Source organism: Acipenser ruthenus, chromosome 5 (assembly GCF_902713425.1).
Source record: "Acipenser ruthenus chromosome 5, fAciRut3.2 maternal haplotype, whole genome shotgun sequence".
Lineage (NCBI taxonomy): Eukaryota > Metazoa > Chordata > Actinopteri > Acipenseriformes > Acipenseridae > Acipenser > Acipenser ruthenus.
In genome coordinates this window covers 22,280,625-22,296,533 of record NC_081193.1, presented here as the reverse complement: position 1 = coordinate 22,296,533, position 15,909 = coordinate 22,280,625, and the positions used below count along the sequence as shown (strand labels likewise).

The 15,909-nt window shown below is 37.8% G+C and overlaps 1 protein-coding gene and 1 pseudogene across 1 annotated transcript in view; both read left to right on the top strand.

Moving 5' to 3' along the window:
* The window catches only part of LOC117403196 (alpha-actinin-2-like), a 33,775-nt pseudogene extending 25,580 nt beyond the window's left edge, over positions 1-8,195 (top strand).
* Positions 8,196-14,582: 6,387 nt separating this feature from the next.
* The window catches only part of LOC117403391 (ryanodine receptor 2), a 276,853-nt gene continuing 275,526 nt past the window's right edge, over positions 14,583-15,909 (top strand). Inside the window, exon 1 of the mRNA XM_059023822.1 lies at positions 14,583-14,665. Coding sequence (XP_058879805.1) covers positions 14,618-14,665 — 48 coding nt within the window. The 5' untranslated portion in view covers positions 14,583-14,617. The remainder of the gene's footprint in view (positions 14,666-15,909) is intronic.

The following is a 15,909-nucleotide window of genomic DNA, read 5'->3' as shown; positions in this document are numbered from 1 at the left end:
ATTGAGTAAAAAGCAAAAAGTTCAGATATATGAAGAAAGTTACTTAAAAATTGGATTTACCTTTGTTGGAACTACAGATGAACCTCGTCCTCAGTGTATCATCTGTGGCAATGTACTGGCTAATGACAGCTTGAAGCCTTGCAAACTGTGATGCCATTTGGAGACGAGACATCCTAGACTGAAGGATAAGCCACTTGACTTTTTCAAAAGAAAACCTGAGGCATTACATCAGCAAAAAAGTGCTACAAGCCAGCGTTCCATGGTGTCTGACAAGTGTCTTAAGGCGTCTTATGCTGTGTCATACCGGGTTGCAAAACTTTAAAAGCCTCACAACAGCCGAGACCCTAGTTTTGCCTGGTGTAAAGGACATTTGTGCTGTTATGTTTGGGGAAAGCTGTGCTATGCAAGTTGGTGCTATTCCATAGTCAAATAACACAGTGAGTCGCCGAATTTCAGAATTCGCCAGTGAAAGATCAAGTGTTGAACTACATCAAGATGAGCCAGTTCTATGCCATACAACTTGACGAGACAACCGATATTGCTGGAGCAACGTAACTGCTTGTTTACGTCAGATTTCTGCATGAAGAAGAGTCACTTCTGGAGGAATTTCTTTTTTTCAGACCCCTTCCAGCTCGCACAATCGGGGAACCGATATTTGCAGTGTTAGATCATTTTGTTCATGAAGAAGGTATGAAGTGGGATCAATGCATTGGGATTTGCAGTGACGGAGCTCACTCAATGACGGGACAGCACAGCGGTTTGGTCACCCGAGTTCAGCAAGTAGTCCCCCGTGCTAAATGGACACACTGCACGATGCACAGAGAAGCCCTGGCCGCAAAGAAAATGCCCCAACACTGAAGACAGTTATGCAGCAAGCAATGCAGGTAATCAATCAAGGCCACTTAATGCACGTTTCAGTTCTGTGCCAGCAAATGGGATCTGATCATCAGCACCTACTATTTCACACTGAAGTAAGGTAGTTATCTTGTGGGTGAGTACTTCTTTGCCTTTTTGAGCTACGTGAGGCTAAAATATTCTTAAGTGATGCAACGTATAATCTAGTTAACCTTCGTGATTGCTCTTGGCTGGCTCTGCTTGCTTACTTGGTTGATATTTTTGACTGAATTTATTAAATGGGTCTATGCAAGGAAAGGACTCAAATATCTTCCTCCTTACAGACAAGGTAACAGCTTTTGTTCAAAAACGGAACATTTTGGCCTCTTGACAATTCGATGGAAATTGCGATATGTTTCCCACATTTTCAGATTTCATTCAGGATTGTGGCAGCTCTGTGGATTACGATGATCTGAATGCTCCCATTGCTGAACACATGGCATGACTGAAAGAACAGTTTAGCAGCTACTTCCAAGAAGATTGCAGCTCAGTTGCCTGGGTTCATGATCCGTTCGTCACTTCTTTTGGTTCAACCAGTCTTTCATGGGAGGTGGAAGAACAGCTAATTGACCTGAAATGCGACAACAGATTGAAACAACGTTTTGACATCAAGTAAAAAAACATTGCTTGGGTGGGGCGTGATTCAAAAAATATTTAGAATATGACAATGGAGTTCAGAGCTAGTTGCTGTGAAGGAGCAGGAGCAGTATTAGTTAATTTGCCTTAGGTGACAAAAATGCTGCTAAGCCATTCTGTAGTATTGAAATAGACAGAATATTAAATGTTTAGCCTGTGAAATGCAAATATTGATAGTCTAGTTTTTTTTTTTGCTTGAATTTAACCAGTCTGTACAATCCACTGCTATGATTTTGCAGCAATAAATTACAGCGTGCATTAATTACAGCGTGTTTAGTAACAGACAGCTTCTGATGCTAATGGAGACACACTGGAAGGATCTACTCAGACATTTTCTGAAATTTAAATTTTAAAAAAAAACTATTTGGGGTAAAGATAACTAGTATTAACATGCTGAATTGTCCCTGGGGAAAAATGCTCTAATATCGCAATGGAGGCTTTGGAAATGTACAAACCCAGAACTAAAGGAGATGTATACTGTATGTTTTATTTACCAAAGTATTAATGGCTCTATTTGCACCTTTTTTTCTGCAGCACATTCGAGTTGGATGGGAGCTCCTGCTAACCACCATTGCCCGGACCATGAATGAGATTGAAACCCAGATCCTGACCAGAGATGCAAAGGGCATCAGCCAGGAGCAGATGAACGAGTTTAGAGCCTCCTTCAACTACTTTGACTGGGTACAGTACGCCACAGCAATGCTTCTAATTGCAATAATAATAATAATAATAATAATAATAATAATAATAATAGTGATAATAATAGTGATACAAAAAACGCAGAATATCTCGCTCACAATATTGACTGTTTTTTTATCATGAGTATTGACCCCCTGTTGATTTCAGGATCATTCCCCAGAATAAAGTGCTGTAGCCTTTAGGGTGGAAACATAGCCCAGGAATCAATGTCTTATTGCTGTATCTGTAGTTTAAGGGGGCACATATATCCCCCCAGCTTGTGCAACAAGCTTGTGAGTGAAGTTGTACCAAATGTTATGAATTGGTCTCAGTACCAATGATTAAGAGAAATTAACACAGTTATCTTTATTTTTATTTAATGATTAATATATTTTCATTGAATCCTATGCCATTGAGAGTTAACTACGTTTTTAGAACACACAGCTAGCTAAATGATTGATTGAGTTATAACATTTTTGTAAACCCTTTGCATTTAAGTGGCACACACCTGTGACAAAATATTAACTGCACTCATTTTGCTTACTAATATGTTGATCTTTTCATTACTTCAGAAGCCGCGAAAGGAAAAAGAGGTACATTAGACTCCATAGCAGTAGAATTAGTAAAAGAAAATAATACTTAAATTCTTTAGTATTCTTGCTGTAGTTTGGAGCACTGTAGCACTTCCAGGCTGAACTCATGGCATACACTGTACAGTATGCCTAGAGATAAACTAGATGCACTAAACTGATGTCTAGGCACATGTTCCCCTGCTAATTTGGGGTTTCTGGGACACATCTCACAAAACAAAGTAACTAATGTCTGTTAAAGTGTGAAACTGTTTTGTTTTCTAGTTTGTTCTAAACTGAAGCACATTCTTAAACTTTTTTGCCCACATCTGATAACAGACATGGTCTGTAGTGAGTACAAGTACACATCTGAGACAGTTCAACAGTTCTAGATTAAATACAGTGGGCCTGCATTGAAACTTGGCTTTACACATTTCCTTTAGCGTTATCAGTGTGCCATGTCAAGGCCCCGAAGTTGCTGTTTCAGCTTTTAAGAATTACAATGAAACCCATATAAAACCTACTTCCTGGGAACAATGCTTTTGATTTGATTTGATAGGTTTGATTTGAAAATGTCAATCATTAAGCCTTTCAACACTATGTAAGAGCACAGAAAGATAACACTAAAGATCAATTCAATTGTTTCAGTGTATATGCCGCTGAAAAAGCTTATTGGATGTTCCTACTATGATTGTGCTGCCATTTAAACTGGAGCTATTTTTCTCACATCTACTGTATCTATACTAGTCTGCAGTGTTGAAAGAGAAATACATTTAACACATGTGAAGAAAGAAAAATAACATCCTGTTAACCCATAAATAGTTTTCATCGGTGATCATAGTATTCACTGAATTAACTTTGCTTTTGGTTTCACTGTTTGTTGTTGTGTGTGTGCGTGTACGTGTGCGTATGCGTGTGCGTGTGTGTGCGTTTTGCACATGCTGCATGGATGAGGCGGGTAAACTTCGACCTGAAGAGTTCAAAGCCTGCCTCATCAGCCTTGGGCAAGTTGGAAATGACCAGCAGGTAGTCACAGCACTAGTGTTTGTTTAAAGTGAGGCAGTCAGCTTCACTGAAAATGCTGATACCAGATACCTTGTAAAAATCATGTTTCTGGCTATGAGTGCTTCCTGAAGTGCAGATATTGCAGTCATCCAATGACGCTAGTATCACTAAAAAGTATTTTACATGATGATTTAAGAAAATAATTAGGCAATAAATGCATACTTGTATACTTGCATCTTACTTAATTCTACAGAAACAGAAAATCTATTGTATAAAAAAAACGAGACTAAATCAGTCAAATACGACTTTAACGATATGTAGTGAACCAAGTACTGTCTAGCTCCATTAAAATCTCTACATACCGGTATACTGTACAGCACTGATTTATGAATTATGAGCGAAAATAAATTTGTCTGTCTTATTTCACCTTGCTGCACATTACACAGTGCATGACTGATGGACCAAGCAATGAGTGGGTTATAGAAAATTAACTGCTCTATCATCCCTTTTAGAGGTCCTGCAGTTGAGTCGATCGATTCTTACACTAGTGTATGTGGCATCTGCATTTTTATCAGTCTGCCTCTTAACTTAGCTTTTGAGACACTAAATTACTCTTTCTTTCTGTTTTGTTGTATCTGTTCTGTTGTTGTCTGTTGTTGTTGCTATTGTCCTTCCACTGTCCACCCGGCTGTGTGTGTCCTCTCTTACCCACCTGTCTTGTCTGTCTGTGTGCCAGCTGCTGCTTCTTCCTTCAAATCACTGATGTTCCACCTGGACCTTCTCCGTTACCTACCTTCATGGGAACCGTTACCCTGGATGCCAATGCTCCTCCTCGATCTTCTCTCTCTCTCTGTGCGCTCCTGGGAACACCCTACCTGCTTTCTAAACCTGCCCCAACAACTCTCCTGCGCCCTTACCTCACAACCCTGCAGAAGACGAAAACGAGCATGGAGACTGATGATTTTAGAGCGTGCCTTATCTCCATGGGCTATGACCCGGTATGGATGAGGCAATGCATGTTTAATGAATTCGAAGAAACAGTTATGGTGCAACTTAGTACTGTGGTTCTATCTCTCTTTTTTATACTCTTTTGTGATGAGCTCGGCAAAATTAACATGTAAGAAAGAACAGGATGATACTTGGGATGATATATTTAAAGGATTTACACCAGTCTTTACTTTCTCAATGGAGAAAATTCCACGTTAATGTAACAGAACAGATAAACAAACACCTTCAGAGTGCTCAGGAGACCTTAAATATCGTTGTTTGGTTTTAGTCTTGTAACAGGAAGTGATTTGGCAAAGATCCATACAGTCAACGAGGTGCCTTTAAGGAACTGCTTTATGTCTTCTTTTTGTAGGGTGAGGTGGAGTTTGCTCGAATCATGACACTGGTGGATCCCAATGGGACGTGTGTGGTGTCCTTCCAGTCCTTCATTGACTTCATGATCAGGGAGACTGCAGACACTACTTGCTGCAGATAAGGTAGGTAGTCATCCATTCTGGGGTGTCTAAAGATGCCGTGCTTGACCATTAAAAAAAAAAAAAAAAGATTTCACTGGCATCGAATAGTTTCTTATTTACTTCAGTTTCATAATCATTTTAAGGGGTTATATCTATTGAAATAATTACTGAAATGTAACCTGTCCTTTCATCTTGATCTCATTTTGATTGAAGCATGTGTAAAGCATGGTTACTAAAAGCTCTCCGAATCCATGCTTTACTTTCATGTTATTGTTTCACTTTCTGGGTTTTTTCAACTCAGCTGTGTGTACAGGATCAAAACCTGTCATGGGCTGCACAGCATGTCATCCATTAGGGGAAGCAGCAACAGTAGCTACTAGGATAGCTTTCCTCATCATGTGAAATGTCTTAGGAAGTGCAGGACTACCTGAGATAACATGTGCTTGCACTGATGACTTAAATCTACACTCTGCATAATAATTAAAAAAAAATCCTTGAACTAATCAATAATGAGTATATACTATAATAATCAATCAATAATTATTGATTGCTGTGGGTGTGCCAGCAAAACAAGCCACTGAAATATGTTAACTAGTACTAGTCTTTGTTTAAATCCTGTACTGTACTTTATCTACTTTAATCACAAAATAAAAACTACATTGAAATCTGCTAATAGCTTTTGACAGCTCTACAAAACATCCCACATAGTAGGCTTCTGATGACTCTTCACTGTTCTACAACAACGTAAAACAGATTTCTCAAGGTAGGGGTTGAGGGGGTCATGTTAAAGCTGTTTCTACTGAAGGTGTTTTCGTTGCTGGACTCTGTTATTATTTTCCTCCTCGACCCTCAGTTGATACTGTGTAGGTGAAGTAAGGAAGAGTACACTGTCCTTGAGGCATCCAGGCTCATGTAACCCATTTTCTAAAGAGATATCTGAAAGAACTTTCCTGGCCCCTGAAAGCCAGCCCAGCACAGTGTGCCCTTTAAACGAATACCATACAAGAGCCTGTAGATAAGGGAACTTGAACACTTGAAAAGAAACAAGTGCTCCACGGCCTGAGTGGATTCGAGTCAAAGAATCCATCAGAAGTTTCCTGAAAGGGAACAAGTAAAGCCCTAAACTTGCCCGTTAGCAGTTTGAAAGGTTATAGCATTTACAATTTGTACAGAAAGCAACCATGTGCTTAACATATTTTGGGTGGGGATGAAGGGCAAAATGTCACTTTGTATAGAGACAGGGAGGATGTTTACAGGGCTACCTGTAGTCCTCCCCCCATACCAACTCTAATGAATGTTGTGTGCTAAAGAGACGTGGGTGTTTGAGGTAACTTTTGGCTGCTAATGATTAAATAGGACCAGAGAGTGTTTTCTGAACTGCTGCCCCATTGTTTCGACAGCCTTACATCCTTGTGGATGAGCTGCGGAGAGAGCTGCCCCCAGAACAGGCTGAATACTGCATCATGAGAATGCCTGCCTACACCAGGCCAGGCCAGCAGCCAGGGGCTCTGGATTACACCTGCTTCTCAACAGCATTGTACGGGGAAAGTGATCTCTAACTGGAATGTCTCACCTACGGCTGCGCCCACGAGGCAATGCAAGTTAAAAGTCAGCTTTTTAAAAATCCTTTGTCAGGTTGAGCATAAGATATTAAAACATCTAATGATATTTTGTACAAGGAGTTTCATTATATATATATATATATATAGTAATATGATTGCACCTCACACGGGTTCGTTGCCCCTTTAAAAATAGACCCAACACACGGGAATGGATTTTTAAGCGCTGGTGCGCTATTTTTAATACACCAAAACAAAATACAAACACAAAATCAACACCTAGCTCTTTTGGAGCGCTAACTAAAACTTCCAGGAACACCCTGTCTAATACGGGACAGCTAAGCTGTTTCCCCGTCCTTACACCAAAACACCGGTTTAATACCACACTTACTTTTTATTTACTTTGGCTACTCTGAGACAGAGCACCTCTTCTGTCTCCTTCTCCTTAGCAGCCATGAGCAGACTAGCTGCCTCTCTTAAATACCCTGCACCTGGTACTAATTTAACAATGGCTACCAGGTGCAGGGGATAATTAATACTAAAACAATTAACAAATTCAATCAAACAATAAAGCAAAACAATTAAATTACACAAATGTGCATTCCGCACATGTTTTTTCTTCAGGGAGGCTTTAACCCCCTCCCTGCTGTCTTACAATATATATATATATATATATATATATATATATATGCATTGCATGCATTACGGTGTGTGATGCACTAGCAATATGTAAAGCAAGTATGTAGCGCCAAGATTTATTCATTTAATATATGTAAAATAAATAAATAGATAAACATATAACAAAAGGACTATGACACAAACTGTAAAATCTGACACACATTATCAGCTGGATATTGAATTATGAACACATGCTGAACCTGTTTCTGGTACTATTGTGAGCTTCATACATATCGATAAAAGGAAGACGAGGGAGAAGGTGTGTTTTTTTTCCCCCACATTTGCATCACAAAGTTTTATTCACTTTCTCACAGTAATCGCCAATTAACTCGTATTTAATATTGATCTCAGAATTTGTTAGATTTATTCTGATCTTTATTATTTTAAAATGACATGCCATTATTTGGCATTGACTTTACTGTTGGAAACTGGGCAGCTAATTCTGGTTTATGACTGCATTTACAGAATATCTGCATTATGTATTTTAGTAGCTTTTTGCTAGATTAATAGTGCTTGAACTAGGCTCTTTGCTTATGAGACTACAGTAAGAAAGTATAACTCTGAAGAGACCAGTGTGGAGAAAGAAAACCAGACTGTTTAAAACTAATAATAAGGCATGATGTATTATACAGCATAAGCCACTATTTTTAAAGTTTCAGACATTTGAACTTTCTTAATAAACCCAAATATTGTTAAATCCTGTGGTTTCCTTTTCTGCTTATTTCAGATTTTCTTGACTTGGTTTTACTTTTTTATTGTTATCAATCAAACTGGCATCATTCATGAATGTAAGTTCATGTTACAGAATAAGTAAGAGTGACACTACATATTGTATTTTCACAAAACTGAAACAGCTGTTTAAAGAATGTTTTGTTAAGGGCTGTTTATAAACCACATTTTTTATTCATTAAATCAAGTTTGCAATTCATATACAGTGGCGTGCAAATGTATTAGAACACCTCAAGATTTGACAAGATCCCTGCAAAACAAATTCAGAGAGCTAGGAAGGAAATTAAAAGACAAGACCAAAACTGTGGTATTTTCTGGGATACTGCCGGCACCTTGCAAAGAACCATATGGACAGCTGGAAATACAAAATCAAAATGCATGGCTGAAATCGTGGTGCACACAGTAAGGCTTCACCTTTCTTGAACATTGGAGCACATTCTACAACAAGGACTATCTATATAGGTGGGACGGACTGCACTTAAACAGAAAGGGAACCAATCTACTCGGAGAAAGGATCCTTGAGGAGGTCCAGAAGCATTTAAACTAGAAAGGAAGGGGGGAGAAAACAAAAAAACAGAAGGGAGACCACATCAAAACAAGGGCAACAACTCAGGTAAGACAACTATTAAATGTATTTATCTTAATGCTAAAAGTCTCAGAAACAAAATGTTAGAACTTGAAGCTACTGCACTAACAAGTAACTACAATGTGATAGGTGTTACAGAAACTTGGTTGTCTAAGACGAATATAATATTAGTGGGTACACTATATAGGAAAGACAGGCAGGACAGAAGAGGCGGAGGGGTAGCACTATACATAAGAAATAGTCTTGAAGCCCAGGTGTTAAATCAGGACAAAGAAAACAATGCAGAATCAATATGGGTCAGAATAATGGACAAAAATTCAAAGGGCATAATAATAGGAGCATGCTATAGACCGCCAAATTCAGACGCTGAGCAAAATAATCTGTTATACAATGACATTCGAAATGCATGTAGAAAAGGAGAAGCCATACTAATGGGGGATTTCAACTTCCCCCATATAAAATGGGAAAACCCGATGGGGGGCACGACGGACGAAATTGAAATGGTGGAAATGACAAATGACTGCTCCCTAACGCAATTTGTCAAGGCACCGACTAGAGGGGAGGCATGCCTTGATTTAGTCTTTTCAAATAATGAAGACAGAATAACTAAAACAGAGGTCAGAGAGCCATTGGCAAACTCAGACCACAACATGGTCTCATTTGAAGTATTTTTTAAAACCCCAAAAGTAATGACTAAAGCTAAGGTTTACAATTTTAGAAAAGCAAACTATGAAGGTATGAAACAGAGACTAACAGAAGTAGATTGGAGTAAAATAGAGAAAACATCCACAGAAAAAGGATGGCTGTTTTTTTAAAAATGTAGTACTAAAGGCGCAAAACAATTACATCCCAAAAGTAGACAAATCTAAATCTAAAACTAAATGGATTAATAGATCAATTAAAAAAAATATTCAGCGAAAAAAGTGCTTTACAGAGCGTTTAAAAGGGACCAAAAACAAAGTACACAGAAAGAGTACTTGGAACTGCAAACACAAGTCAAAAAGGAAGTTAGAAAGGCCAAGAGAGAGATAGAAATCAATATTGCTAAGGGACTAAAACCAATTCTAAAATGTTTTTCCAATATTATAACAGCAAGAGAACATTGAAAGAGGAGGTTAAATGTCTAAGAGACACAAATGGCAAAATCATAGATGAAGAAAAAAAAATAGCAAATATATTAAATGATTACTTTTCACAGGTTTTTACAAAGGAGGACACGGACAACATGTCCCACATGTCGACCTGTTCCTATCCAGTTTTAAATAACTTTAGCATATCAGAGGCAGAAGTGTTAAGGGGACTAGGAGCTCTTAAAATAAACAAATCCCCTGGGCCGGATGAGATCCTCCCAATAGTACTCAAACAAATGAAAGAAGTTATTTACAAACCGCTAACCAAGATCATGCAACAGTCTCTTGACACAGGGGTTGTGCCGACAGACTGGAAAATTGCAAACGTAATACCGATCCACAAAAAGGGAGACAAAACCGAACCAGGTAACTACAGACCAATAAGCCTGACTTCTATTATATGGAAACTTATGGAAACTATAATAAGATCCAAAATGGAAAATTACCTATATGGTAACAATATCCTTGGAGACAGTCAGCATGGTTTTAGGAAAGGGAGATCGTGTCTAACTAACCTACTTGACTTTTTTGAGGATGCAACATTGAAAATGGATAATTGCAAAGCATACAACATGGTTTATTTAGATTTCCAGAAAGCTTTTGACAAAGTCCCGCATAAAAGATTAATTCTCAAACTGAACGCAGTAGGGATTCAAGGAAATGCATGCACATGGATTAGGGAGTGGTTAACAGGTAGAAAACAGAAAGTACTGATTAGAGGAGAAACCTCAAAATGGAGCGAGGTAACCAGTGGTGTACCACAGGGATCAGTATTAGGTCCTCTGCTATTCCTAATCTACATTAATGATTTAGATTCTGGTATAGTAAGCAAACTCGTTAAAATTGCAGACAACACAAAAATAGGAGGAGTGGCAAACACTGTTGCAGCAGCAAAGGTCATTCAAAATGATCTAGACAGCATTCAGAACTGGGCAGACACAGCAAATGAAATTTAATAGAGAAAGTGTAAAGTATTGCATGCAGGAAATAAAAATGTGCATTATAAATATCATATGGGAGATACTGAAATTGAAGAAGGGAACTATGAAAAAGACCTAGGAGTTTATTTTGACTCAGAAATGTCTTCATCTAGACAATGTGGGGAAGCTATAAAAAAAGGCCAACAAGATGCTCGGATATATTGTGAGAAGTGTTGAATTTAAATCAAGGGAAGTAATGTTAAAACTTTATAATGCATTAGTAAGACCTCACCTAGAATACTGTGTTCAGTTCTGGTCACCTCGTTACAAAAAGGATATTGCTGCTCTAGAAAGAGTGCAAAGAAAAGCAACCAGAATTATCCCAGGTTTAAAAGGCATGTCGTATGCAGACAGGCTAAAAGAATTTAATCTATTCAGTCTTGAACAAAGAAGACTACGCGGCGATCTGATTCAAACATTCAAAATCCTAAAAGGTATAGACAATGTCGACCCAGGGGACTTCTTTGACCTGAAAAAAGAAACAAGGACCAGGGGTCACAAATGGAGATTAGATAAAGGGGCCTTCAGAACAGAAAATAGGAGGCACTTTTTTACACAGAGAATTGTGAGGGTCTGGAACCAACTCCCCAGTAATGTTGTTGAAGCTGACACCCTGGGATCCTTCAAGAAGCTGCTTGATGAGATTCTGGGATCAATAAGCTACTAACAACCAAATGAGCAAGATGGGCTGAATGGCCTCCTCTCGTTTCTAAACTTTCTTATGTTCTTATGTTCTATATCCTTTATATATCTACCTGCATGGAAACCTCTGGGTGTGAGAATTTTAAAATTTTTAGTCAGTAATTGGTAATATAGAAACAATAGGCACTCATGTGTGAAAATGTTAGACCACTTTGCGCTTTAATTAGGCATCTTAAACAACTTCTAAAAAGTCTACTGCATTTTACCATTTGTGGCTATGTGTTCATTTTCCTCTAACGACTTTGAATGAATTGCATGTGTGGCCTATTGAAGCAATCAATTAAATTAGACAATTACTTATTTGCGTATTTTGACAATTTTTCAAGATTTTCAGTTAGAATGGTTTGATTTCATATGCACAAGAAAGCAAAACTACAGAAGCAATGGGGTGTTCTAATACATTTGTTCTCTGCTTTGTGTGTGCTGGTCTTTTCCTATTGAAACGGGACTGGGGCAGTGAACAGTAACCTTTTATTCATGGCTATGCAAAGCCTTCATTTCTAAACTATCTAAATCGGGGGTGTCAAACATACGACCATTCGATGTCTCCTCTGATTGTATCATCAGCTGGAAAAATATCACACGTATGTTGTACAGCTAATAAAAATGTAGAATACGTCATAGCTTTTCAGAATACTTATTTCAGTAAAGGTAAACAAATCATACACACCAGCTATATCCAGTTACCTGGAAATGGACTCCCAGATGTTCTCCCTCATTGCCTTGTCTTTATAATTGTTGTGTCCTTTATTGTATAGCTCCGGGTATTTTGATACTGCAAGAATTATCTTTTCTTTCTCCATTGTTTACTGAAGGCGCGCAAGGGAAGCTGTACCTCATTGGTCAGTTCCCTAGCTGGGTATTTTCACGGTGCGATACTGCTAGTCCGCACCCGGGCACACATTAGCGGTATGCACTACGCAACTGACTTTTTTTACAATATTGTAGAAAAATGGAATGGTACAGTACAGTAGTTATCAGTAACACACCATATGCTATACATTCGAATATAATTTACATATATACAGTTGTAGTCAAAAGTTTACATACCCTAATGGAAATTTATAATTTCTAGAAATTTCTCAAAAACAAATAATTATAGGAAAAATCTTTTGTAGCAAAAATTTTGCTTTTGTGGATGAGGAAAACAAGTTACAAGAAATAGATGTCTACAATTATTTATTTCAGCAATTTTCTTTGCAAAACTCCAAAAATGCCAATTCAAAAGTATTCATACCCTGACAAGGAAAATGAAATGAATAGCTAGTTGAGGCACCTTTAGCAATAATAACCTATTTTAAATGATTAAGATATTTGTCAATGAGCTTTTGGCATGATTCTTCAGTGATTTTTGACCATTCAACGCAAAAGTGATCCAGTTCATTCAAATTCCAAGGACTTCTATTGTGCACAGCCTTCTTTAACTCATACCAAAGATTCTCAATCAGATTTAGATCAGGACTTTGACTAGGCCATTCCAGAACCTTGATTTTATTCTTCTTTAACCATTCTGAAGTAGATTTTGATGTGTGCTTTGGATCATTGTTGTGTTGGAGCGTCCAGTTGCGCTTTAAATCATGTTTTGCAGTAGAGGGTTTAAGATGATTGGCCAATATTTTTTGGTATGCTATGGAATCCATTTTACCATGTATTGGAACTCAATTTCCGGTGCCATTAGAGGAAAACAGCCCCATAGAAGGATATTACCATCTCCATGCTTGACAGTAGGTATGGTATTATTTTCTTTGTACGCCTCACCAGACTTTCTCCAAACATAATGACTATCAGCGTGACTTATAGCTCGATTTTTGTTTCATCACTCCACTAAACCTTTGACCAAAACTCATATCCATCATTCAAATGCCGTTTTGCAAACTTTAAGCAATTGTCCTTCTGACGTTTTCCTAAGAGTGGCTTTTTCCTTGGCCTGCGACTATTGAGACCTTCACCATGCAATGCTCGACCTATGGTTGAAATGGAAACCCCAGTCCCACTTGCAGTCAGTTCACTTTGAATATCTTAGAAGATATTCCTTAGATGCTTGGAAATCTTCTTGTAACCTTCTCCATCCTTATGACAATAAATAATTTTCTGCCTAAGGTCTTCAGATAGCTCTTTACTTTTTCCCATATTGACTTCTTGGTAATGACAGCAATCATCCTATGCCTAACCTTTTTATACTCTCTAAGAATGTTCACCTACAATCCAGAATTTTCTCGACTTTTCTACAATTAGGTTCTTCATTATCATATTGAAATTTCTAGCACCTAGAAATTAATCTAGAAATTAACCTGTGAGACTCTAAATATAAATACAAATAGAAACGTATTATGTTTAAATAAATGCATACTTTAATCCAGCATCAGGCTCATGTAACCTTCTTTTTTATATCTAAAATAAAGTTTACTGAAACACACGCCTATATGTAAAAATGTATGTTTGAGTTCCTTTTTGCATTTTATAACTTCTTCAGCTCGACAAAAATAATTCAGTGCTGAAACTGAAAGATATCTGACTTCAAATATTTATCTTCATCTAGTCCCCCAAAACTTAAAGCAATTTCTGGTTGGCCTATTTCAATATATTTATTTTTTGGTAAGGGGCGTTTTTGTTTATTATTAGTACACTAAACATAACAAAAACTCCACACGGCATTCTTAAAAACATGTATTCATAGTGAATACCAGAAATCATGTATGTACAGCATTGCACAGAAAGTTTAATATTAATATTTATTAAACGATTTTTTTTTAAAACTAATTATTAAGCCATGATTGTGCTAATGACTAACTATGTGTTAACAATCACAACGCGACATCCTGCAGGGGGAGCAACGACTATATCATAAGTACATAATGGGTACAGTTGTATACCTGCCCAGCTCCTCCCATTAGAATTCCCGACTGTCCAATGAGCATCCAACCCAAGGCGCGCTGTGCACCGCTACAGCATTCAACCTGCTGCCTCTACCACAACTCTCCATCCAGCTGTCTTTAACACAGGCAACCATGGCTGAAGGAGGAGAAGCCGAAGATGAAATCCAGTTCTTACGAACTGTAAGTACCAGCGTTTTGCCAACCTTTCCATGGAATATTCTAAAAAGCTGCGGACATCGCATTTTTTAACACCAGTGCCTGCCCCGGGTTTTGTTGATGAAAAGGGAGTTTCTGCAATGTGCATGGGTACTGCTGACACCTATGTTATACAGGCATGCGTAGTGATGGTTTTACATTCGAAATTATGTTATCACTGTATTATTGTGTGGGAATTTGGAATTTTTACAGTCTTTCTGACCAGTGAAACTTTGCATAAGAAGATCGAGTTTTCAAGGTAGAAGTAATTGCTACACCGGTACACTCTCGTAAATCAAACCATTATTGTGATATTCAATGTAGAAACAATGCAAAACATTCACTAAATGTGTGTGTTTATTTCACATTGCTGGTCCAAGAGTTCCTGTCGCAAATTACTGCAGTATGGGACAGACCGTATTCTGGAGTCCCTGACAGACAGTGCATGCATATTGTGACACACTCTGAAATGCCAAGTGCTCCCCTGATGCGCTAATTGTGGTACTGCAGATACAGGGGTTCTCAGTTGCTTGGCAAGGCTGGTACTACGAATCGTTTCCCCTGTGTAGTAAAAGCATCGTTTAAGGTCCAGTCTTTTCCCAGTTGAATTAAAATCCCGACTCGTCTCGACACATAACAAACTTTTATTCAATGGAATTCATTCTAGTGTGTGCTATTATTACCACACCCACCGTAAAATAAATATGATCCAAATGGAAAATTTAACGGTTACATATTTTTTCTTATTCTTTAGAAGCAGGTTACCCAAATAGTCATTTTTTCATTTTCTTTTTTTTAATCTGTGCACAGTTATTTCATTTTCTTCATCTGGATTAATCGTGGTGATATGCATGTGAATATCATTATCCCCTGTGAATATATTGTTAGTCTTTATTTGTTGATGTTTTTATGTATGTATTTATATTTACTGTGAAATACACATAATGTGTGGGACGTATATTGATTGGGATACGCAACTCGTATTGTTTCGCAACCCTTTGCAAAACACACGATCTGCCTCCTTCCATTGTAATTATTTTAAACGAGTTTGTCAATTCAATAATAACCATGATAATAGAACAAATAATATTAATATCTTTCTTTTTTTTTCAAATCGTATCGCAGTCTAATTATATGAATGTGTTCCCGTTATTTAACTTAATCTGTTGTCTGTTCATTTTTGTGGGATGACAGTTCCCTGCCTATGGCGTTTTAATTGGCTTTTTTTT